The sequence below is a fragment of the Anguilla anguilla genome, chromosome 1 (assembly GCF_013347855.1).
Source record: "Anguilla anguilla isolate fAngAng1 chromosome 1, fAngAng1.pri, whole genome shotgun sequence".
In the NCBI taxonomy this organism is placed as follows: domain Eukaryota; kingdom Metazoa; phylum Chordata; class Actinopteri; order Anguilliformes; family Anguillidae; genus Anguilla; species Anguilla anguilla.
The window spans coordinates 61,336,358-61,362,416 of NC_049201.1; the positions used below are offsets into that span (position 1 = coordinate 61,336,358).

At 40.8% G+C, this 26,059-nt stretch overlaps 1 protein-coding gene across 4 annotated transcripts in view; it reads left to right on the forward strand.

Moving 5' to 3' along the window:
- The first annotated feature begins 578 nt into the window (after positions 1-578).
- The window catches only part of LOC118212826 (rho family-interacting cell polarization regulator 2-like), a 28,459-nt gene continuing 2,978 nt past the window's right edge, over positions 579-26,059 (forward strand). The window contains exons 1-20 of one of the 4 annotated variants that reach the window (XM_035391210.1): positions 579-938; positions 12,620-12,740; positions 14,121-14,276; positions 14,516-14,594; positions 15,043-15,066; positions 15,346-15,399; positions 17,890-18,039; positions 18,548-18,611; positions 19,026-19,069; positions 19,528-19,653; positions 19,952-20,100; positions 20,196-20,325; positions 20,682-20,828; positions 21,003-21,656; positions 21,944-22,110; positions 22,801-22,966; positions 23,804-23,936; positions 24,041-24,202; positions 24,704-24,877; positions 25,836-26,038. In XM_035391210.1, the coding sequence (XP_035247101.1) occupies positions 869-938; positions 12,620-12,740; positions 14,121-14,276; positions 14,516-14,594; positions 15,043-15,066; positions 15,346-15,399; positions 17,890-18,039; positions 18,548-18,611; positions 19,026-19,069; positions 19,528-19,653; positions 19,952-20,100; positions 20,196-20,325; positions 20,682-20,828; positions 21,003-21,656; positions 21,944-22,110; positions 22,801-22,966; positions 23,804-23,936; positions 24,041-24,202; positions 24,704-24,877; positions 25,836-26,038 (2,973 nt within the window). In that variant the 5' untranslated portion in view covers positions 579-868. Of the gene's footprint in view, positions 939-7,008; positions 7,275-12,619; positions 12,741-14,120; positions 14,277-14,515; positions 14,595-15,042; positions 15,067-15,345; positions 15,400-17,889; positions 18,040-18,547; positions 18,612-19,025; positions 19,070-19,527; positions 19,654-19,951; positions 20,101-20,195; positions 20,326-20,681; positions 20,829-21,002; positions 21,657-21,943; positions 22,111-22,800; positions 22,967-23,803; positions 23,937-24,040; positions 24,203-24,703; positions 24,878-25,835; positions 26,039-26,059 lie in introns of those variants that run through there. The other 3 variants (XM_035391227.1, XM_035391218.1, XM_035391236.1) reach the window with 3 other exon arrangements.

Genomic DNA, 26,059 nt, shown 5'->3' on the forward strand with positions numbered 1-26,059 from the left:
GCACAGTACTTCATATTTGTTATGTTTGGGGCCCTTAAGTTGAAGTCTCACTATAATGTCCCAAAGCCAATGCTTCATTTATGGTTCTGAACTAACTGGCCCGACTGCTAGTTAATGCTGTGCTACTGGCTGGGATTGGGGTTCAGCCTCATTAGCTGAATGTGTACTGTACTCTGAAAGCAACTGAACTGACAAGCATAGCTGTGCCCTGTGGGTTGATATGCATGACATCAGGGTTTCAAATGCTTTATTTTTCTTTTATCGACTTAAAGATAAGACTTGTGCTTTATATATTGAGTTGCCTCAATATAGATCCAAACGTTTTTTAAATGAAATGTTCCATCTCTGTGTTAGCAAATCTAGTTAATAGTCATTCTTCACTTTAAGCACATTCATCCAATACATATTAGTGCATTTTTGTTATAGAACGGGAGCCATCTCATGGTTCCAAAGTGTATAATTATAGACTGGAACATAGAGCTTTGACTGGCACCCCTCACCAACCCCCCCAATCCCCCCCCCCCCCCCCCCCCTCTCAGGCAACCCTTATTCCTGTTAATCACCAGAAAAACCAGGCAGATCTGCAGATCACATCCCCCTGCCTTTCCACACAGGCGATTATGAAACAGGCGCTGTCGATGAAACCCAGCCAGGGCGGTGGAGGCTCTTGTACAGTCATCTCCATGCAGTGAGGAGAGGCACTTACAGCAGCCTGTGCTTCTCTCTTCTCAGGCTGAAGCTGACAGAAAAAAACACCCTTATTTATTTAAAGAGGTTGCCTTTAGGAACAGGGTAACGCTGACTGAAATTTCACTGCCAGGGATTCCTCATTCCACAAACTGCCATTTGACACAGCTGAAGGGTTACCATGGCCAGGATTGTGAAGGATGACCTAAGTGTCATGATGCATGAGGAGGCTGCAGACATCTTCCTTGAAGGTAGGAAGTCTAAGGGTGACGAGGGGAGGGGCTGCAACTTATTGGTGTGTTTGAAAGTGAATTGTGTACTGGGTCGTATTCAGGTATTGAACTAATTCAGAACACAAGGACCTCATAAATATTACTGATTGGAGCGAGTTTGCATATTAGCATGATGGCTTTGCATGATGGAAGCAAGGTAAAAACAACAACAGATGAGACACAGATGAGGAAATAAATAGTGGCTGGGATTTATTTTGGGGATATTTGATGTTGGCTATGGCTATGATACACACACATTTTGGCTTTTAATATTTTATATTTATATGTTTAGGATTTTAAGAATTTGTAAGGAGTACATTCTCCATACTTGGATTTTACCCATTCTAGTGGTCAGAATGCTGTGTAGGCATTCTGATAAAAATCTCTCAGTGCGTATTATAGTTTTGAATTATGAATTGTTTATTTGTTTGTTACTTACAGTAAGTACAGCTATGTAACAATACTTAGTTGATGACAGAGGATGCTTCAATACCTACTCATCACACATCAGTGTAGGATTATTCTCTTCTACCCATGAATTGGTACTAATGGTAGCTCAGCTAGTGTCAGTCAACAAAGAAAAACTTGACTATTCACCCTAATACGAGAGATTCTGTTTTAGATCAGATAATAATATGGAGTTACATTAAGCCATTATTTAATCACAATAGCTAAATTAGATGCAATGTCCAAAAAGTCTTATCCAAGGACCATGTTTCTTCCTGTATCTTGTTAATACCATCTTGGTTCTTGTGAACTACTCATTAGCTTCGAATGCTGCATGTGAATTGCCAACATACTGATGAATCAGTCTGCTTGTGTTTGGCTTGTCTTTGAGAAGTGTGTCTCCATTAACTGGTCACTGCTAAAACATTTGCAACTGAAAAGTGTTCTATAATTCATGCATTTTTCATAGCCTAAACACACCTGTGTCCCATATTTCTGATTCTGACTTCAAGGATATGCCATTTCTTAGTACGTGGCAAATCTTTTTCCTGGTCCTCCATCAGATGATTGTGTTCATGTCCTTCAGAAATTTCTGACATTTACACTAAATGCATACATTTTATTATTAATGTTACTAATACAATTATTATTTATTAATACTTTTATTATTTATGTAATATTACCATAAATTGTAACATATGACAGAAGCTGTTTTGGTTGTCTTTATAGACATAGGTTTGTGCACTTTTCAAGAGACACTACACAATGTTGCACCATTTGTCTATAAGGCCAAATTATCCACCATGCACATTGACAATGTAATTTCCATCATAGTATAGATGTAGACGTATAGACAAAGTAGTGTGTAGACTTATTTCCCTGGTAACACACTGATTCCTGCATCATACAAAAAGATAAATGGGATAATCTAAGAAATACATCTTTAATTTCAGACAAAAACATAAACAATACATGCAGGTGATCAAGGAGACAATAAATGTTCAGTTTCGGCCAATGATACATAAATTGACTGTGTCTGCAAAGACATAGATATTCAATGTATGGTTCAATAATGTACCTGTAGATGGGGTGCAAGCATCGCTAGCAATTGAATCATCTGAAGACCAGGGTCACATCAGAGCCATTGGCCCTATGGACTTATCACTGTAGATCATGGCAATTAAAAATACTGGCACATGTTATAACCATTGGTCTTTCTAGTTAGCACACACTTATAGCTGTGTGATTGACAGGAGATTCAGCAAGGAGTTGGTTAGACACATAGACACAAACACATGCATGCACACACACACACGCACACACACACACTTTCTGCTTTCCTCTTGGCAATTTAAATTGTTTGAGCCGAGATTATGTGGTGATTAGGGTACTACAGAATCCATGTTGCTTAGAAACAGGCAGAATCACACAAAAAACAGAATTTCTGCAGCAGATCTGCAAAACAAAACCTCCCATCTGCAAACCATATTATATGTGTGTACATTTTCAAAAAAGTCTACTGCAGCATGATAGCAATCCAATGCATTTCAGTACCTTTTCACCATTACCTTTCACTGATGCAGCTGAGCATTTGGCAGTTGCTGTTACTATAGTTCTCCACCCACAGTGCTCTCAAAGCAGCCTTTAAAAAACAGTTATGATCAAGCAATCCTACCTAATTATAGAACATCGCCAGTGTGCATTCTCTATGCATTATATGCAGGCTTTCCCAAATTGATCTCTTACTGTCAATTCAGTTGATCTCTCTGTCCCTCTGTTACCCTCTCCTCTTTTCATTTTGCTCAAAACCCTTTAAGTCACACAAAACTCCCCGCTGACCATTTCTCAGCATATCTTCCCTGGTTTTTTCTTTCTGTTTTATCATATGCAACATTTCTGTAATTCCTATTTGGATGGGGATGCATTGCCATTCCCATATTACATTAGACCAATGCTAATATGACATTAAACATTGAATTATGCAGGAAAGTTGCAGTGACTGCCGTCCCATTTTCATCCCTGAAATACTTCTATTCCCATGATCAGTTCCTCTGACAAAATTTATTTTGCACAACCTGGTAATCACTGGCTGTTAATCCAGTTTCCATGGCTCCCCACTTTCTCTTTTGCATCTCTGTTCTCCCCATAGCTCCAACAGAGCCAACTTATTACCTTTTAAGAACGTAATTTCTCTGAAACTCAGTCTACATGCTGTGGGCAGGATAAGACAACAGTCATTCATTAAAAAAGAAGTGCTACAAGAGGGATGATTTAACAATTCTATGCAAGAATCAACTTCAAGGTGGGGTTACATGTATACAAGTGCGTGGATGCATACCCTTTATGGTGTATAATCACACAATTATAAAATGGATACTTCTGGTCCTGGATGCTGATTGGCTGAGATTGGGTTTGAGTGTGATTGTAAATCCAATACAGTAACGGTTATTCAAATAGCCTGTTTGTAAACAGTATCACACTGTGCACAAACCATAACTTATGAAATAAGATTACAAAATAAAAAATAATCAATTAATTGTATCTACACGTAACCATTTTATTCAAGCAATATGGCACCTAAGGCCATGCTGTATCATGAATACAGCCATGGCTATAGGGGTTGCAGCACTCCACCTCACGCCTAACAACACCACCGTTGCCGTGACTGTATTCACAATACAGCACTGCCTCTCGTGCAGTATTTCTGAAATATGTGATTAAAATGTTCTTAACTGAACACTCTACTGCTAATTTAACAATCACTACTGGGAACTGAAAGCAATGGAGCTCTAGAACATCGACTAACAATTTTGAAAAAATACACTTCCAAAAAATGTACTCTTCAAAGGCCTAAATGCATCATTACAATATGATAAACTATATAAACTATATGCCATAGTTGTTTCTTTACTGGTATTTGTGATGTTAGAAAATTACGATATCATACCCCTGGAAAATATGGAAATTAGAGCCATCAAAAGTATGTGGTTATGCAAATTAAGGTGAATTACCCAAAATCAGTGTTTTAAAACATCATTTTATTGTAGAGCTCGCTTTTCCCTGGAGAAATCGCATGTGGGAGCAAAATTATTAGCCTCACTTTAAGTGATAAAAGTGAAAAAGCTATGAACTGAGCTGAATTTAAAACAGTTGTCCCATGGTTATGCATGTTCGGACATATGCATAATTTTGATTTATGCATTTTTCTACAGCTACCAAACCCACATGCCAAGATGAACCTTTTTTCTGGTGTTTGAATCCCATTTAAATTTCATCTAAACAATAAAATGGGGTATCATAGAAAACACCCTGCTAATATAATTTTATACTTGCCAGTCTCCAAATATAGTTCTTCAAGAAGTGGTATACTTCAACAATGCATATGTAAACATGCTTATAATTTCATTTAAATTAAAATGAACAGCTTTCATTGACATAAAATTTGAAGGACAATCTCTACTTAGAGTATATTAAGTTTACTAAACAATCCAATTAAGGAGCCATTACCATTGCTGACATTGGCAACCGGCAAAAAAATTATGAATTATGTTTATGCTACTTAAAGTTCCTAAAAGGAAAGGTCATCAAAAAGTAAAGCTTACTCAGAATAGATAAATAATAGGGCAATGTTTTCAACAACAACAACAACAAACAAAAAAAAGCCAGGACAGCTGTGTAAATACATGTGGTTAATTGCAGTAAGTGATACATCTTCAGAACTACAACTTGTTTCATCAACTCGCCACTTATGTTGAGCCCTCCTTTCTGCTCGACCGAGTCAGAAATTGTCCGGGTATGTAGGTGGGCCGGTGGATGGGAGAAAATTGAGGCACTCCAACTTAATAGTTGTTTCTTGTAGAATAGATAAAGAAATTTGAGTTGAAATTACCCCTAGGAGTAATACCATAACACATTAGAATAAAGTTGGCCATTCACAAAGTTAAAGACAATATTTCTATTTAAATTTTCATCCCAAAATTGTGTTTAGTTGAAGTATTGGAGACTAACCCCTGAATCACCTTTAGAATCTTGAAACTGAGCTATTGACCTTAACATGCATAAACCAGATTCATTATAATCTGAGTTAACTGCATCTTTGAGTATTAAGCCATGGCAAGTGCAAGATCCCAATGCTAAAACAGGAAATGGTAAAATTAAGAGTATTCTGTCTGTAGCAGTTTCTTCAAAGCTTAATTCTCTTTCTCCTTGTGAACTAACAGGTGTTCATGTTATGACAATCTTGTAATGAGAACAAATGAAAACAAATAAATATATTTATAAGTGCTTATAAATATATTGTTTTCATGGGAATGTAGTTTTAGTGCTTTCGCCAAATGCACAATTATACATAATATAATCAAATGTGCAATAGTTTGTGCTTCTTTTTATCAAATGATAAATGAGATTGTGATATTATTAACACAACAGGGCCTGTGGGTTGGATGGCTTATCTTGCAATTGATCATCAAAAGTACTGTACAGCTGTGACTCTGTAGGCCGTGGTGTCACAAGGATCTTTCCAGATGCTCTTGTTCACATAACTGATCTCAACTTACTGAAAATGCAAAAGCCATTTGTATGGCATTCATCTTTTCATCATTATTAGGAGAACAAAAGTTAACAGCCACACTGTAAAGTATATGTGAAAAGCTTCCAATTCTGTTACTCCACATCTGATATGTATCTGTTAACAAAGCAAATTAAAGGGGTACATCCTTAAATGGGCATTTGTGCACACCCCAACCCAACCCAACAATAATTGTGCCAACGAACCCTGGTTTCAAATTAATTCTATATTTATTTCCATTGTACATTTCATTTATTATTTTTATATTAAATGTCGCAAATAATTTATATTGGTTGCTTCATTCTTTGTAACTATGGCATTTAACATTTTGCCAACCAACCCGCAACATGATAACATTTAAACATTAATCACATAATTTTAGAAAACATCTCTGGACATATTAAATAAATATATGTATGTATAGCTGAGAGCCTAACTTTTCATTTGCTATTGTTATAATATTCTAATATGAATTATGCCAGGGTAATATGGCAAAGAGTGAAAAGTGTGCCAACTAACCCCGGTATCCCCGATTAGTAATTTATCGTCAGTTGACAGTGAGGCGTCTCCACTAGGCGTCTGGTCCGACCTCAAGACTTAACCGAGTCTTAGCAGAGTTTAATAACATAAAGATATTATTGGTCGTATTTTCGAACAAAAACATGGTTCAGGGGTATGTGCAAATCTTAGGCAATAACAGATCGAAAGGATATATATGCGCGAGACTTTCGTTGTAGGATTATTACACACGTAACAAAACTATTCGAAACCCCCTGTAAAAGAGGAAGCGTGTTCGGAGTAGTGACCATTATAGTGCATATTTTGTTAGCCTCTGACACATGACAATTGCCTTTTTGACATTATTTCACAAAATGTCACCAAACAAATATCAGCTGTTCTGCCCTGATCACCCCGGTCGACAACAGCCCGGTCTTTCACGCCTACCTCCCAGAACGTTGCCTGCTTGCTTATTGGTCCGCTGTCGCGAAAAAAAAAGTATTACTGCACAAATCAAAACTGCTGGTGGACGCTCTACATTTCACATGAAAGTAATTTCGTTGGAGAAACAAACTGTGCTGTTAACCGTTACACCACTGCACTCTTATCAGATGCTTACTTAGAATTCTACATGTTATCATTAGCTAAAACAACAGAAATTGGGACATATAAGACAGCAGCAGCGGGTGAACGGCCAGATATGGCTGTCGGATGGGTCATCAATTTATTGGAGAACCGCGTAAATTGATACTGATCATTAATTTTCTGCGAATATTTCCGGAGGTGCGTACTGCCCTTTATCTGTGAGTGTTGCATAACTTGTTGTATTTCTTTACATGTATACAACAGTGCTTTTCGTGTACAATAGTTAGACGTGGTGTAATGCGCACTACTGTGACTTCCGAAGTTAGCACAACGCATATGAAGACCAGCCACAGGCGCAGTAAACGGGATTAAACCTACGTAGGGATTATAGGTTGCGCTCTTTCGAGTCAAATCGATTGTATGTTTTCTTTTTCTTTTGGGTTTAATGTCATCATAGTAACTGAAACGGTTTAGTTCTCTGGTAGAATCCTCTATGTCTGAATTTATTTCGGTGCTTACATGTAGGTTGAACCTCTTCAAATGTAGTAAGTAAGCCTTTTGCTTAGTGTTAGTCTTCCCACATCACCAAGCTAGTACAATATGTGACAAAATCGTCGATCTCCTGCCCTAAGGTAGAAAGTGTAAGGCTCTGTATACCAAAATATGGTTGGTAGTGTCATGACAAGTCATTGGGTTTGGACGTCTCTCCATCTTAGAAGTACCTTTTGTGCTTCATATAGTCAGCACATCTGTATTCTGATAGCAGAGCTCCAAGAAACTTCTTTTCAGATATCACATGGGCCTATTCCTTTCTCCCATATGTTCAATTTCATTTTGCACTGTAGAAGGCAGACTGAAATGGTCTATTAACAGATGAGTGGGAAGACTTTTAAGATAAACATTTCTCCACAAAACACACGTACACAATGGAAACAGTAGAGTTTAGCTTGAGTTTTTCCACCATTTTCAGTAATAATGATTTGCATGTTTTCTGAGCATTGGTGTGGCAGAGTGCATTGATTCCTGAGCTTGTGACTGGAAGGTTCACGGATAATAAATTGTCCCGAATAAGAGTTGCTGTGTTAAAAACACTGTATACTGTATCATAGTAATTACAAATGGAAGATATGAGGAGAGTCAATGCCTCAAGTAAAATACTTTTTGTTTTTGATATTTTCTTTGGCCAGTTCCAGTAGGAACTCAATTTTCTGTTGAGTACTTTATGCATAATACATTTTTCTGGCTCTATTTTTCAGTCACACCCAGTAAGTACTGACCTTTTAAGTGAAGTACATTAGACTGCTATTTCAGGAACATACAGTTCCATTCCTGATGGGTTGGAGCATATAAAAGGTTTTGTTTTTCATTTATTATCCTGTCTTAATGAGCTAATTAGCTCTATATTCCAGCCATATTTTTCTCATTAGACCATGGTAAAACGTTTTAAAATAGGGGCACAGTAACAGTCTTCAGCTGTCACTCATGAGCTTATTACTAAATTATCTGAAATGCGAAATCACACAAATCATGAGGCTAATTAAATAATTAATATCAGGAACTGGTTGACCTCAACCTCTTTGAAGTCAACCAACACAGTGTCTAGCAAACATTGGCTCCAGAATCCTGGCTAAAACTGTGTGTGTGTGTATGTGTGTGTGTGTGTGTGTGTTCCTGTGTGTATGTGTGCGTGCGTGAGTGCGTGCGTGCGTGCGTGCGTGCGTGTGTGTGTGCTTGTGTGTGTGCATGCACATGTTTTAGGTCTCACTTGCTATGGGTTTTAAATCTAGCAAATTAGAGGTTATAATTGTGTGTGTTCTGTTCTCTTTTGGCTCTCTTCCTCCCTCCCATTGCATGAGCATTTTTTGAAGAGGAGTGGCTCGCATTTTCTCAGCTAACAGTCATTTAGTAAGGCGTGTCACATGGTAACTGAGATGCAATACTCTGGCCACATCCTCCCATTGACAATGTAGCCCCCCTTATGTCCTTTGTATGTGTTGTTTCTGGAATAGTTATATTTTCTAATACAGCAGAAGTGGAAATGCAGTGTGTGCAATAGCATATTAGGAATTAGGCTGTTCCCCAAAGGCTGCTGGTTTGACCCCTTTGATGGGTCACTGTTGTTGTAAACTTAAGAAAGGTATTGAACCTGTATTGTGGGATTAAATAACTTTAAATGCACATTCAGTATAAGAAAAAATTATGGATAAAAGTATCTGCGAAGCATTATTATGTGTGTACCGTTCAAATGGGCCTACATTAACCATTGTGGCAGCAGTCCACTGGTTATTTTTAATATATGTGTCATGTACTGTTGTGAATATTTATATACATTACCTAATGACTGCAAAATAGATAAACTGTGTTGTTTTTTTGTTGTTGGTATAAATGTGTTATCCTAGAAGTGTGTTGTCGGTTGAAAATGGTATGTATAACAGTATAATGTTTAGATCCATTGTTTAATCACGCAGCTCAGAGGCTGGCTAATCATTTGCCTAGAGCTTCTCCTGTCCCTTGTTTCACTTTTAATGATGTGATCTATTTCGGTCATCATATTATTGAAACCCCAGAACTCATAGTTTTTTGTTCTTAATAATAATAATAATAATAATAATAATAATAATAATAATAATAAAAATTATTATTATTATTCCTTGCATTTAAATAGGGCTATATGGAGTTTACATTTACCCAAAAACAAGGGCCATCCACAGTTCTGGACAAAAATAATCAGTTTGATTATTCAAGTATTTGATTGTGGTAGCAGATTATATAACTTGTGATACACATCCCTAATTCTGGTGGGATTTGGGACCGTGCCGCCTTGAGTGTGGCATATAATAAGAATTACTTCAGGACATACCCAAATGTTTTGGAGTGTGATATTTAAACTTGATCTTCGTAAGTTGTCCTTGATAAGTTTGCCTCTTGCACAAATGTATTCTGTAATAATCTTTCCTGTTTAGGCCCAGCATTAAAAAAGGCCAACACAATTGCTTGTGACCTATTAGGATGTTTTTAAGACAGCTTAGCACCTGATCAATATGGTCAGAAGATAATCTGACAGTCTGGTTACTGTGTTTTTGGTTGTTGAGATTATTTTCTTTTTGTTTATTGACTGTAATTTGTACTAAACAGCAGGAGTTAGGCTGAAATCTTTCTGAACTCTTAGGCTGAGCAAGTTAATGTTGTGAGATTATGTACTTATACTATAGATGGCAATATATTTTCTGTAGATATTTGTGTATGTATCTTCATGAAATGTGTCTTTTAAACAGATTTGTGTTTATCTTCACATAAAGACAAGTGATTCAGTTTTTTAATAATGTATGAATCTGGCTCTCTGTCCATCTATATGTGTGTATGGACTGAACTACATTGAAGAAAGTAAACATTTGTAAATGTGAGCAAATGTTAGCAGTACAGACTCACAGGAATGATGCATTCTTGAACAATACACCTCATAATCAAATTAAATATAAATGTTGTACTTTTGCAGGAAATGTGTAGTTGATATCACTCATTCATTTTAATTTAGTTTAACACAGCCCACTTCAGAAAGTTAGAGGGCATATGCCTCAAAGTATATTTCATAGAAAGAGTATGAACAGTTTGTGAACATAACTTTCGAGAAAGGTCACTCTATGGCAAAAACTAAATCAGTGAGTAGCCATGAAATGAGACCAGCTGTTCATGATGAAAGGAATACATTTCAAGTTAGCAAAAACCCTTTTAATTCATTCACATTCTCAAATGTAATGAATAAAAAGTAGGATCTGTCCACCCAATCCCTGCATGAAAGAATTCTTCTCCCATGTAAGGGAAATCAGACTGAAAAATCAGTACTACGATTAGAAGAGGAGTTTGACTAAACTGGTTTCTAGATGGGAAAGAACAACAAGGCCACAGTGTTCAAAGCAGAGGGTGCAGCCCACGGCTTGATGGTGGGTTTATAAGAGCCTTCTTGTTTTATTTTCATTGTATATTGTATGTAGTTTCCATGGTGATTGTGAGTTTAACTGGAAATAAATGTTGTCAGAACCCCACTGAAAATATGTCAGCATGCTTATGAACAGTTTACAGGACATCTACCCCTAAATACTCTTGCGCTGTGCCCTTACTGTTACCACATTATTTCCTCCTTTCAAATCAATAGATTGTGTGCATTTGTTTGATTTTTGTGAAATTACTTTGCCTTTCTGCCCTACTAAGTAATACTAGGGATGTACAACATCAGGGTGGTATTGGAGTTGGGCAATGATAGCTTCAAACAATCTTATTGGTATCAGCTGATTAGCTAAGGTTGCGGCTGATACAATGGGCGTATATGGTGATGCAATATGGATGCACCAGAGGGTGATTCATTTGATGCACTGCAGATGCTGTAAATGAGGTGCAAATATCATTCTCAAAAAGTAGATAACCAAATTCCCATGAGGACACAAAAATGAATCTAGGCAAGCCCTCTGCTTCACTGAAAACACCTAAGGCTAAGAAAATGCAATCTCTCGTCTGAGGTATCCTTTTATCTAATCTTAAAAGCGATCCAAACTTTGACCAGCAAATATGATGCAAAACCTGTGTGCCTTACTGTATTTGGAAAGCAAATTTGAGAAACTATTTGCAATTGCAAGCTTAAGGAAAGCCATTGAGTTACATGTGGCAGGTCAAAACGAGAACAGCTGTGACATCACAACTTTTAAGGAAAAACTGACTACCTATAGAATAAAAATATAACTGATGAAATATGGTTGAAACATACCCAGTGTGGGAACCTATTTCAAACTGAATCATTTTCCGAGCAGTAAGGCTGGGCAATATGGCAATATGAATAAATATTCAACACCCCCAGGAAACATTCCAGTCCAAGTAAACCATTTAAAGTATGCTAAAATAATATTCATATGCCTACTAGGTTATATGTACACTTACTTTCTTTTTGTTTTTTTTTTGATAAATGATTAGCACAGAAACAGCCTCATAATTGGAGGAGTACAGTCATAGTAAAATATTTTGTAGCCAACATGAGTATTAAACCTTCAAAAATGGAATTGTGAAATGTAATCTACCAAAAATGGAAGATACCTACTGTCACTTATTCTCCTGGGACTCGGTAGAAATTTTTAAAAGTATGTTAATTTATTGACATGAGATGACACAGCTGCAAATCAAAATGGGTTTTTCTAATGAACAAAGCAAGTCAAGTGTTCATTGCCACTGACGTCAAGCCTTTGAAGTAGACTAAGCTGCAAATGATCCCATACTAAACTGCATCAAACCAACTGGCAAATGGGTCATTGCAATTGCATTGCAAGAGTTGTGTATTTGCTTTAGTGTCAGAGACAGTGTTGTTCACCTCAGATGAGGTGGGTAGTGGAACTTGAGAACAACAAATCTTTGCATTTCACAATTCATTTTTGTCATACTTTAAGTTGGGAAAAGTTAAATACCCTGCCACACAAGGGTGCACAATGGCCCACGATGGATTTAAATGGGTGACGTTATTGTCCATATTTCCCTGCTTGACCCTGACTTGTCTTCTCCCGTGTGTCCTGTTTCCCCACAGGAGTGTCCTCCCCTGGCCCAGAGGTCATGGCCTCGGTGCCTCACTCTCCTGGGGGCCCCAATGGCATCATCCGGAGCCAGTCCTTCGCCGGCTTCAGCACCCTGCAGGAGAAGCGCTTGCGGTGAGTGAGGGAGGGAGAGTGGGAGGGAGGCTGGATTCGATTTGTATAGGAGTGGGAATGGGTATAGCGCTGGGAATGGGAATAGGAGTTGGATTGTAATGTGAGTAAAAATCTGAATAGATGTGGGAGTGTGATAGGAAACCCGGGTGGAACAGAGAGTCAGAATGGGAATAGGAGTGGGCGGGAGAAGTGGATAAAATGCAGAAGCCATTAAAAAGTGTTACACAGAGCATGGCAAATTAAAAGTCATTATAACATGAGATTTTTAAAATAACATGAGTGATGTGTATTTATGATCTGCACGATAATCTAAACAAGGCACATGATAATGTCCTGGGGTTTGAAGCACTGTGCTGCAGTCTAGCAGCCAATGAGCAAACTGCCCATGGTCAAAATCTTCCTTTTTGGCTGATTTAGGATATTAGGCCCAGTGTTGTGTGGGCTGACCTGCAGTAATTCGCAGGGGGGCTGTACTGTTGTGCCCTTGAGCAAGATACTCAGTCTGAATAGCTTCAGTAAATATGCAGCTGTATACAGGGATAAAATGTAAAAATGTAAAATTTAAGTCACCCAGGATAAAACCATCTGCTCAGCTGATAAATCTTAATCTGCACAGCCTGTGCACTTTTTCAGTTTTTTTTCCATGCATTTTCATCCCTGATGCAGTTCTCAGCTCTATTTCGCTTTCACTAGTGAAGTGAAAATGTTGATCATATTACCATTTGTACAACTAAGTTGTGACTGGGTGCAACTACAGAACTGTTATATGAGAGGCATGTCCGTTGTAGAGAGAAAAGTGAATTGGAATCTGTGCTGGTCAGGGAACCTGGACATTGCCACATTCAGTGGATTGTGCCGGAAGGTGTTTTGGGTAACCTGCTCTATCACTGACTTCCTGGAAGTCAATAGGAAGGGGATTATGGGAAAAGCCCCTTCTGGATAAAGGGACTTTATGATGCATGATGGACTTCAGGGAATCACACCAGGTATTTACAGAGTTAAACCAGACTATGATGTATCTACTCATTAGTGGGATCTAAATGGAGCTGCCTTTGGTTCATTTTGGCACCAATTAGTAGATATGTCAAATTTTGATTACAGACCTGACGTCTGTTCCCTCAGAGATGATTAAGCCAGTTAACAGGGGTTGTCCCTAATATGATACAGTAAAACTACCTGTGCCTCAGAATCCTCTAATTTACCCTCCAGGTTTTTGCAGAAATATTAAAATGAACACAAATTTTAACTTTATTTTAGAAATTTTTGAATTCATTCACAGTAAATTTTTGCGAAGGTGCGAAATGGGAGTGCGGAACCCTGCTGACGTCTCTGTACAGCCACATGGAGGGCTGATGCACTGACGCTCATGTTGGCCTCCAGGTGTAACTCCTTCATAGGGAACACGCTGGTGCTGAAGAAGCCCCTGTCCAAGCCAAAGAAGTCACACCTGTCAGGACACAAGGCCAGCGGCAGCTCCCGTGAGCCGCACCCCAAGAGGGTGGAGGAGGTGTACGGGGCCCTGAAACAGGGCTTGGTGTGAGTACACACACACATACACACATTCACACACACACACGCATACACACACTCATACACACGTGTATGCACACACACACACACACACTCAGTCAAACACATACGCAATTGCACTTATGTGTAGTCATATGCAGACAATCTCTTATATACATAGCAACACAGACACACACTCTCATGCACACCACTGTGTCAAGTGTTTGGGCTGACCTGCAACTGTATCTGTGTCTGCTCTGTGCCAGTGAATACTTGGAGGTGCACCAGGTGGAGCTGGACAAACTCACATCCCTGATGAAAGATATGACGCAGAACTCCAGACTGGTGAGACCAGCAATGACAATATGATAACTGCAACTAATACTCATGCCTTATTTTTATACATCTGATTTGATGTTTGGTTTTTAAGCACAGTGCCGAAGTATTTGCCTCCTTCCTCATTTCCGCATATATTTATATATGTTTGCGTATAATATGTATATGTATATTGCATAATAAAAGTATAAATTGCATAATATGAAGTTTTTCTAGTACTGCTGCTCTGTATAGTCATACTGCAACAACACTACTTTCATCTAATGCTGAAAATGTGATACTGTTCCGATGGATCGGCTATCATACTCCACAAGCAAAAATGCTTCAGTCAGATTATAAGACCAGAAATACATCTTGCCTGGGAAACAGTAATGTTGCTAGTAATGAATAAATGTCTTATAAGATAAATCCAGACATTAATGTGTTCATGTTATGTTTTCCTGATTGTGTTCTGTAGGGGGTGCTGTATGATCTTGACAAGGTGAGTTCACCTTGATGAACATTCAGTTGTTCTGCTGGCCATTAATATCTATTACATGGATGTTGGATGTTGCATTACTGCAATATTAACATTGATGAATGTGCACTGTCCCTGTTAAAATTAATGTGAATATATGAATCCCCCTGTGTGGCTTGCATATTTTGTACCATGATCCTATCTCTATCTGTAACCCCCTGTCTGGATAAAATGGCGAAATACGTCTGCTCTCCTTCAAAAAAAATCTCAAGCCAGATTAAAGGTATTCTATTGCTTTTACAGCAAATCAAGACAATCGAGCGATACATCCGTCGGCTGGAGTTTCACATGAGTAAGGTTGGTTTTTTGTGACGATATTATTCCTTTGTATTATCTGGACAGTAATTGGTGCTATTGCAGCTTTTTACGTTAATTCCATGATCAAAAGTCATTGGTTACTCAAGTATTTTGATAGCAACGTGCTTTTTGCGTGTATCGCAATAATGTGTAAAACAGTACATGCTAAATGATAACGGTAAAATCATGAAACTACTGATTATTTTGAAGTGTGCTGATAAGAAATTCATGATAACTTGCCTAATTAAAATGCGTAATCTTTTTAACCTTTGTAAAGGTGTAAAATTACAAATATGTGATTAGAATGTTCTAAACTGAACATTCTAATGCTGATGTAACAATCCCTACTGGTAATTGAAAGCAATGGAATTCTAGAAAACTGACTTTGAATTTTGAAAAAATACATTCCAGAAAACCTACTCTTCAAAGGATAGATTAGCACCCCTTATGTAAATCACTATATTCTCCCATACCGGAATCTTGTTCTTTTTGGTAGATGACACTGAATATAAAGAGTGTGAGTGTGGGCGTGAGGGTTATTGGTTTATATCCCAGTCTGGCTTAGACCACACAAGATGTGATGAGTGGCTCAATATCTGTTATCCTGGCCCAGCTGTAGATTCCTGGCTGCAGATCAGGCTTTGTGAAGCCTGGCCCTGCAAGGCCACAGTGTGGAGGATTTCATTTGAGCCAGACACTTCAGCCCTGGACTCAACTAACCCCTGTTTGTTAGACTGAACCGGATTAGCTTCCCTGCTCAGGTCTGAGAGTATGCGTTTAAAGAAAGCAGGAGCAACCTCTTGGACTGCCCCCTCCAATATGCCTGCTGTAGCATCAGTTGTCCATAGAAATAAGGTGTCTTTACATACATCAAACACCTTTGGTGATCTGAGAGAAGAGGTCTGCTGAGGCTGTGACACCTCTGACCTCCTTTTGCTCCTCCTCTTCTGCCTCTCACATCATCCATCCTGCTGAAACTCGCAGCCATCATCGCCCCCTGCTGACCCCCGCCCACTCGCGGTTAAACTCATAACAGACAGGGCGGAGAGTGGACAAACAGTGTACTTTTTCAGATTGTCTGGACGCACCTAAATCAGTGGCCACCTGGTGCTGTCTGTGCTGTGAGAAAGCAGGATGGAGCATGGCGTCTCTCCCACGCTCTTCTGCACTCAAACCAAGCCTGTTTGCCTCTTACATAAAATAACTGCTCAGTATTAGGTATCCATGGAAACCTGGCATGAAAGCATGGAAGCACTGAAGCTCAGTAGAGAGAAAGGAGAGTTATTGCTCATGATAACCCCCGTTGTTCAAATATTGTTCTCTGAATACATGGTTTAATTTCTTGTATCCTTATACCTCAAGTGAATCTTTTTTTTTTGCTTGTAATCATGACCACATCTGAACATTCACAATTCAGACTATACTGCTTGTGATTTGCCACTTCATTAGTTAGCAGCATACAGAAGCAGAGAATTAAGGTCAAGCTATCAACATCTCTTCTAATTGCTCTGATACATGATTGGGAACCAGTCGGAGTGATATCATATGGATGCTGGGGTCTTAGTTGTGTCTGTCATTTTATCATGTTTATAAAGGAAGAGGATTGTCTGCCATGTCTGTGTGTCTATTGGCTGAATTCTCCCAAGCTGTCAGTTCTGACCTTGTTCCTATATGAGATAAAATCCTGCATTTCCAAATGTTCCTTAACCCACACTAATATTTTACATTTACATGAAGATCATAGGCAGATTTTATCTAAAGGGTTTTCCCACATGCTATGATTTTACCTTATTATTGAGCATTTGTGGAGATTAAATGTCAGAGCTGATCATCTTTTGTGTATCATAAAATGATTTTTTTTTCTGTCTAGACATAACCCCATTCTTCCATTTATCCTAATTACAGCTGAATATTAGTGAATATTAGCAATGTGTATTCATTTGTTATTGTTTATTTTATTTTTTATTCCCACAGTCAGTTTTTCCAATATTGTAGCATAACATTCAAAGGTCATGTGTGGTTTCTTGAGAGATAATTAATTCCAGTAGTCATCAATGTTGCTCCTGTGACTAAGGATTCCTTCCTGTTTGGGCTGTGGGATGGCTGAAAGGAGTGAAGAAAGAGCATGTTTCCCTGTCAAACAGCAGTGGTGAAAAAAACTATGTCTTTTACCTACTGGGGAACCAGCAGGGGAGCAGGTCAAAACCACAGCTGACTGCAGAGAGCTCTTCATTAGAGTGTCTCTCTCTGCTGGTGGCCTCTGCCTGGTGAATGTGTGCATGTCAGCATGTGCATGTGTATGTGAATGATTTTTAACATCAGAGATGGTGTTTGTACATGATATACTGTAGCTCACTGTGTGTGTGAAAGTGTGTTTTGTGTGTGTGTGTGTGTGTGTGTGTGTGTGTGCTTCTTAGTGGATGAATGCAATGTCAGTATTGTAAGAGTGCCATTACTTTATTAGCACAGTAATGTATAACCTTGCCGTAGGTGGATGAGCTGTATGAAGCCTTCTGCATCCAGAGGTGCCTACGGGATGGAGCCAGCAGGATGAAGCAGGCTTTCTCCTCCTCTCCCTCCTCCAAAAGCTCCCGTGAGAGTCTGGCTGAGGTCAACCGTCGCTACAAGGAGTACAGCGAAGTGAGAGACGCACTTGTGCATAAACACACATCCTGGGATTCTGAATTCTGTCACAACCATGTAGCACGTACACAAGCGACAGGGCGACATAGCTCAGGAGGTAAGACCGATTGTCTGGCAGTCGGAGGGTTGCCGGTTCAAACCCCGCCCTGGGCATGTCGAAGTGTCCTTGAGCAAGACACCTAACCCCTAACTGCTCTGGCGAATGAGAGGCATCAATTGTAAAGCGCATTGGATAAAAGCGCCATATAAATGCAGTCCATTTACCATTTACAAGCACTCTTAGAGTATATGCAAACAAACACTTTTCCGCATTGACATTCTTACGCCCATGAACAAACACAAAAATACATCTGTATTTATGTACACATGCAGAACACACCCCCTGCGCTAACTAATCCTGCGCTATAGTGTCTTGAAAAAGCCTATGTTTTTCTCTTTGTAAGATTGAGTGACATCAGGAATGATTGGTTTGCACTGTTTAATGGGCCACATGTTGTTCTGGCAGAATATGAGCAGTTTTGAAGATGAGCTGGAGAACCTGTTGGGAGAGTTTCACATTAAGATGCGAGGTAAGAGCATTTTGTCATGATGTGTTGTTATTTGAGTTTTAATAATAATCTTCAGGATCCTGGCCCTCAGGCATTTTTTGGTACGTGACTTTTTGTTATAAAAGCAAGACGTTTTAGGAAACAAAGCAGTTTAAAATGGGTGAACTGTAACAATCAGAACAGTTAACACAATATATTGTGCTGTGGTATAACTGTTAGTCCAAGCTTAGACTTAAGACCTTATGGAGAGATGTAATTACATATGTAAGCTCTTTGCAAGTGTTACCTCAGGTCACTGGGTAAGTACTACGTAAATATATGTGTACAATAACCTCAGATTTTCCATATCGTATTTATTTAGTACTTATTTGGTATCCACATATTTGATTACACAAGTATAAAGCCAATGATGTTTCTTGCTATCTTCTCTTCCAGGTTTAGCTGGCTTTGCACGACTCTGTTCGGGAGATCAATATGAAGTTAGTACCATCAATTATAAGCCATTTTCTGTGAAATCAGCAGATTCCTGAGCTTTTTAGTGTGGGAGCTACCATGTGCTGTCAATTAGAGTTTTTTTTAATCAAAGGGCCGCAATTGCGTTCTTCAGTAAAACCACAGTTTTTTAATTAGTTTTTACTCATAGTCTTATTTTTTATTTACTAAAATACTTTCAGTTTATTCACTAATGAGCATAATAGTCCTCAATCTGTTTAATCTATAATCCTGTTTAATCCTTAGTCTCATCTGTGTGGTGGCGGAATTTTCATTTTCATTTAATCATAAATTTTAGGTTAAAATAAGTGAACATTTGAAAATACACAAGAGCTCAGCCAATTTTGGGGGTAGTAATGCCTCTCTCTCCCATTACTAGTGAATCGTTGTCCTTCTTCTATTGTAAACTGCAGCACTCTCAAAGATCCCTGTTCTCTCCTCTCAGGTCTTCATGCGTTACGGGCGCCAGCGCTGGAAGCTGAAGGGTCGCATTGAGGTCAACTCCAGGCAGAGCTGGGATGGGGAGGAGATGGTGTTCACGCCCCACATCACAGAACTTATCTCCATCAAGGTGGGAGGAGTCCAGAGTTCTAGGCTCATTCCAATTATCTGTGGTTGAGAAGAAGCCAGCATGCATTATGGGCCCAGAACAGTCTTTTTATGCTAAAGCTAAGGTATATTTCTCCAGCTTCTGTGAGACTCCTGCTGCAGTATTTTATATGTTATATGAGATATATGATAATAGTGTTAATTTGCTGACTTTTGATTGTCCGTCATTATGATGTTAGGTATTGCTTTCAAATTACCAGAAATGGGGAAATAGAATATAAAATGTAATCACTTCCTGATTTTTTTTTTTGTCCAATAAGGTGTCAGAACTGAAAGGCTTGGCCAATCACATACTGGTAGGAAGTGTCATCTGTGAAACCAAGGACCTGTTTACAGCCATGCCACAGGTGGTTGCTGTTGATGTCAACGACCTGGGCACCATCAAACTCAACCTGGAGGTCGCTTGGTTGTAAGTGGAGCAGTATTTGGGATAACAAAATCCAAGTTACTGCTGCTGCTCGTTTCAGATCTGCTCAGTCATGTTGTCTGTCCCCTTCTCCCTAGTCCATTTGATGTGGAGGACCTGACTCTGTCCTTGGGGAACCTGTCTAAGGCAGCCGCCCTGCAGAGACGAGTGTCTGTGTACAGTCAGGGAACGCCTGAGACGCCCATCTTTCAGGACTCTTCGTACTTTGTGAGTGTCTTAGTGTCCCCTCAGGGCTAGAAAGTGTCCCCTCAGGGCCAGAAAACAGCCAAAAGGGAAAGTCAGTATGAGACAGGAACTGTGAATGTGCCTGGCACACTGAGGCCGAAAGATTAGGGAACCATTCAGGCAATTTAATGTTTCCATACTTCATGTGCGATTTGTGTGAACTGTTTGGCACATGCAGCTTCACTGATGGTCTCGTTGAGTGTATTCTCAGAATGTAGATTGGGAAGTGTAGTTTTGTCAAGTGCGTGTATGTCCATGAGGCATGCTGTGTCGCATCATTGACCCCACCTTCCTCCACCCACCCCCACCCCCCCAACCATGGTGTCTGTCCTGTGAAGAAGTGGGACACCAAGCTGCAGGAAGGCCAGCACTTTTCTTTTTTCAGTGCCTTGCGTGACACCTTCTTAGCGAAGCTGAGACACAGCCGCTCGCACGGGGACCTCCCCTCCCTGCAGCTGTGCCCCAGGTCCAGCTTGGAGGTCTATGTGAGTGCCGTGTGCCCAGTCCTGTGCCTGTACTGTGTGACCTACTCTGGTCCTGATTTTAGTGTGCCAAGGACTGTATGCCCAGTTTCATGTCATCTGGGGTGTTGTCTGCTTCAGCACTGTCTGGTAAAGAGCCCCTTCCCCCGGTGTAAAGACCTTTATCTTTCCCGGCAGTCCACGCTGGCGGATGACGTGTTTGAGAACGGCGGCTGCGGCGTCACAGAATGCAAGCGGCTGTCCTTCACCTTCTCCGACACACCCGGGTCCAGCCCCCTCCCTCTCCCCAGCTGGTCCAACCCCGCAATCATGGTCACGCCCCCAGAGAATGACTGCCACTCTCTACAGTCAGAGAGCGCGGACGACGGGGGGCGGCAGAAAGAGGAAGACGGAGAGGAGGACGAGGACGACGACGACGAAGAAGAGGGGAGCATTAGCATCAGCCTGGCCAGCGAGGCGGGGTCCGAGTGGGAGGAGCAGGCGGAAAGCCTGGACAACAGGTCGGCGTCCCTGGGCTCGGACCGGCTGTCCGCCTCAGACGTCTTCCTGGACCGCTCCGTGTCTGACGCGCTCCTGCAGGAGGACGGGTCAGAGCTGAAGCCCGTGGAGCTGGACGGTGAGGAGGGCAACCTGACCAAGCAGCTGGTGAGGAGGCTGACCTCTGCGGACATGCTGCCAGACCCCGTGCGGCCAGAGGGGGCGCTGGGCTGGGGGAGCAGTCTGGAGGAGGCCTTCCATGGCCTGCTGCTGACCCTGGAGGGCCTGCAGGAGAAGAGCAGGGAGGTGCAGAAGCTGGAACGGGAGGTTCTGCATCTGGAGGATGTACTGAAGGTGAGAGAGGGCATTTTGGGGTTAAGGTGAGCACTATGAAGGTAAGAAAGGGTACCGTGAGAGTGACTGTAGAGCATGGGTGCACAATAAGGACCAATCCGTTTCCGAATTTTGTGCCAGCATCTCTTAATTATTTAATTAGCTCGAACATATCGTGATCTGACATTTGTATAAATTCCCAGTACAGCTACTGACTGTAAGTGCATTCTAATATTTACACAATGTTTTTAAATTTAAAAAATGGCCTGTTGAAAGTGTTTCTGCCGTGCCCGCCTTGTGTCTCTCAGAGCAGAGCTCCCACACACAGGAGCAGATCTTCTAGTCTCAGTCTGACAGTGGAGAGCGCTTTGGAGAGCTTCGACTTCCTTAATACCTCAGACTTTGATGATAATGACACAGGTGATGATGAGCTCCCTCATTCAGCGTTCTTCGACATGGAGACAGAGCGAATCGGGTGAGTGTAAACCCTCACCGCCCACTTCCTGGTGTCCCACTCCAATCTTAGCCTCCCCACTTTGTGGCTTCCTGACTCGTAGGGCTAATGTATAGTGCACACACACATGCCCTAAAGTGCTTGGTGACATTGCACAATGCAGGGAGCTTGTGCTAGCTCAGTGTGCATAGGGAAATTGGGAAATTCAGATTTTGCAACTATGCAAACATGAGCTGCCATACCATGTGCTGCAGTGGATGGCTGGAGTTGCAGACTCAGAAAACTGTCAGGGAAAGTTGTTGTGCACCTGCAGTCTGGTGGACTTGCATGAATTGCATTAACTAAACACACGTTTTCTTACAATATCACATGTATTCAGTGCTGCAGCCAAAATTCCCTTCTCATACATACATTGAAATAACATTACCAAGAATTTAAGCATTTGCAGGTGTGTTACGGTTGAGTCTGTATGGAGCATTGCATTACATTTGATGATTGAGGTGCCTTGTGTGTCTATATGTGCCATTCACTTCATCTTTGTGTGTGTGTGTGTGTGTGTGTGTGAGAGACATCTAGAATGTTGTCGCATTTACTCTCGCTGCTGATATCCATGATGTCCATGGCTTTATGATGAATTACAGCGCTCTGTACAGAACGCTAGTACAGTGGACTGTGACACAGCGGTGCTCACGCCCTGCTCTACTTCCTCAGGGCGAGTCAGCACCCTGAGGCGAGGGGCCACCTGAGTGAGGCTCTGACGGAGGACACGGGGGTGGGGAACAGCATGGCGGGCACGCCCCTGCCCCTCACCACGGGCAGCGACAGTCTGGACATCGCCATCACCAGGCACCTGCAGTACTGCTGCCACCTTATCCAGGTACTGTACCTGCCCACACTCGGGCCTCTCAACTGCGGTCCTGCCAGCTCACCCTCCTGCAGCCAAAGTGGAGTATATGCAAAACTGGCTTTTATGTGTAGACTGTAAGCTCTGTGAATCACTCTTGATTAGAGTGCGTGCTGAATACTTAAAACACAATGCAAATCTCTGTGTTAGCAGACTGCAGACAGAGCAGTTTATTGAAGTACGTATGTAAAGGTTTAAGCAGTGAGCAGAGATTATGACAAGTCATCCATGCCACAGTCAATAGTAGAGGCAGTATATACACCTTAAGCTTGAGGGCCTAGCGGTTTTGTTGGCAAATGGATTTGAGGGTGTAGTGCTATATGTAGCATCGGTAGGGCTAGTAACCCCATAACAAAAGCTCAGCATTAGTTGTGGGTGCAGTGTAAACAGCAGTGTTTTCATTCCGCAGTGTAAGGTTGACTGATTGATTGAATATCCCTGACTGACCAAGGGTATTAAATACATCAATATTGAATTTAGAAGGATTCATTCTGTAGTTTTTATGTCATTATTGATCTCCTTGTGTACCATCACATCAGATGGCCTGGAAAGAGTAATGTGTAAAAGCATTGATTTTAATCTTTAGTCTTATTTCTGACTGTGTAAATCACTGCAAATATTCAATTATTTGTAAAGACTAAAATAATTTGTAAGTGTGAGTTTAATTGTAATACTAAGTAAAACACGTTCAAAGGTAAACAGTTATTACATCAATGTGTAAACATTGAGTTTCCTCTAAAAGCAGCTCCTTTGTGTAGTACTGTATATGAAGTGGGTATGATTACCTCTGATACTTCAATGTTATTTCAGCTCCTGTCCAGCAGAGGGAGCCCCTCCAATGCCAGAGCCCAGCTCCAGAAACTCTCCTCTCAGACCCAGCTGCTGGAGGAGCTGGGAGAGATATTTGCCAACCAGCAGGGATCCATTGACACGCCTGCTGATGGTCAGAGTCATACTACTACTACAACTACTGCAACTACTACAAATAATGCTACTACAAATACTACTGATGCTAATAATGTATTGTGGTGGGCCGTCTGTCTTCAGTGCTCCCAGGACTGGCAGAGAGACCAGCGCTGCTGTCTCTGTGGTTGGAGCTCAGTGGTCCAGTCAGCCCTTTTCACAGCTCTCTGGACAGAGTGCTAAAGTACCTGCACCACAGCTTCACTGCAGCCCTGCAGGAGAGACACCCAGACACTGCACACACAGGTACCATCACACTTCTGTACTGACCTTTCTCATACCAGCTGCACATTTCATTATAGAGTAAAGTGCCTCTTTACGCGAATCCTGTTCCTCTTTCTACAGGAGTCTTTGCAGTGTTTCTTTCTCAGTTAGATATATCTGATGAGTTATGCCCTGTGCTCCAGCACATTGGATTTGAAATGAAACAATGAATATGCTGTGTATGGCTGCCAGTGGAACTGTATAATTTGTCTTTTGACTGTTGAGTTTGTGTGTGATGCATGCAGCTCAACCCTTCAGCTGTGAATATTTGGAAATACATTTTGGTAAATAGTAGAAGAACTGAAGTGAATTTTCCAGAAGATACATATGTAATATAAGGTAAACTACTGCAAATAAGAATGATACATTTTTAGCCCTTCTAGAATGCCCGCAGACATGCTGGTCCTTACCGATATTTTTGAGAGACAGAGCTGTGTGTGTGTGTTGTTCTCTGAGAGGAGTGTGTTGTATTGCATCCTACAGTAATTCGGCTGGTGGTCACCGAGATGATGGACAGGAGTGAGCTGGTCTCCTCCCCCTGCCCCTCACCACCTGCCCCAAACCAGGACATCCTCACTGTGTTCCAGTTCCACAGCTACGCCTGCACTCACAGCATACATGACATGGAGGAGCACTTTCTGCAGGTGGCTGGAGAAGGTAGGGCATAGGCAATTTGGCGTCATTTTGTGGTGATCTATTGATTTGAGAACTGGACTTATAATTACAGCTGCAGTTATTTAATATACCTTGGGGTACTGCTGTTGTACATCCTTAGGATGATACAGTGGTAAGCAAGGAAACAGAAGCTTAAGGAATTTATTAAACAAAAAATAACACCCAGGTGAATGAGGAATAGCGAGTGTATACAAAGCAGAAGATAAGACAGGTGTGGCTCATCTATTAACGAAGCGATGCGTAAGATTTCAGCATGCATAAGATTCTTTATAAAATTCTGGACAGGTTGGTTTGCCTTTAATTATTGCCAGCACAGAAAAGAGAAGGCCTCACTGAAAGAGGGATGATTGTTGGGCTTTGTTTGGCTGGAGCTTCTGAAAAGACAGCTCAACTTTGAACACAAGTAAAGATATTAAATGCAAAAAGATCCAGTGGATGGGAGCACATGCACTAGGGTTGTGATGTCCATACATTCATTTGATCTGCAAGGCACAATAGATCAGCGGTCAAAGGTCATTTGACCAAAAATTTCAGCCTGAGGTGAAAGCAGCCAGTTTAATCAGAACAGTTGTGGTCCATCACCCTATTAAGTGGACTGTAAAATGTTGTTATTTATTTCTTTGTTCACCTAGATAAAGACATAGTGATGCAAAAAAAATGATGTATAACTGATGCAGATGCAGGTCCTCGTTCAGTTACTAGCCATGGTTATAAATAGTAACACTGTGATTTATGTCATGTCTCCTTTTATACTGAAAAGTTCTTAGTCACCGAATATTCAGATATTAGACTGATTCAGAAATATTCTGATCTCTTAATATTTCCGTAGTTCACTACCAGAAAAAGCATTCCTCGTTACTGTGTCTTTGTGTGGTCTAGTTATGGGCTCAGAAACATTGCCACACACTGTGTTCTTTCATTATTGTGTATTGTTGCTTAGTTGAATTTGTTGCTGGTCTGCGCTCTGGCGACATCGAGTGGACACTCAGGGAACTGCAGGAGGCCCAGGCCTCAAGTCTGTGGCCGCAGGAGGAAACTCTGAGGGCCCTGGCTGCGCTCCTAGTGGCGGACACTCCACGGCTCAGGAAGGCTGCAACTGCCTTCCTCATTTCAGCCTCTGCTCATTCACACTTCAGGTCAAAGGTTAGACATACTTTATCAATG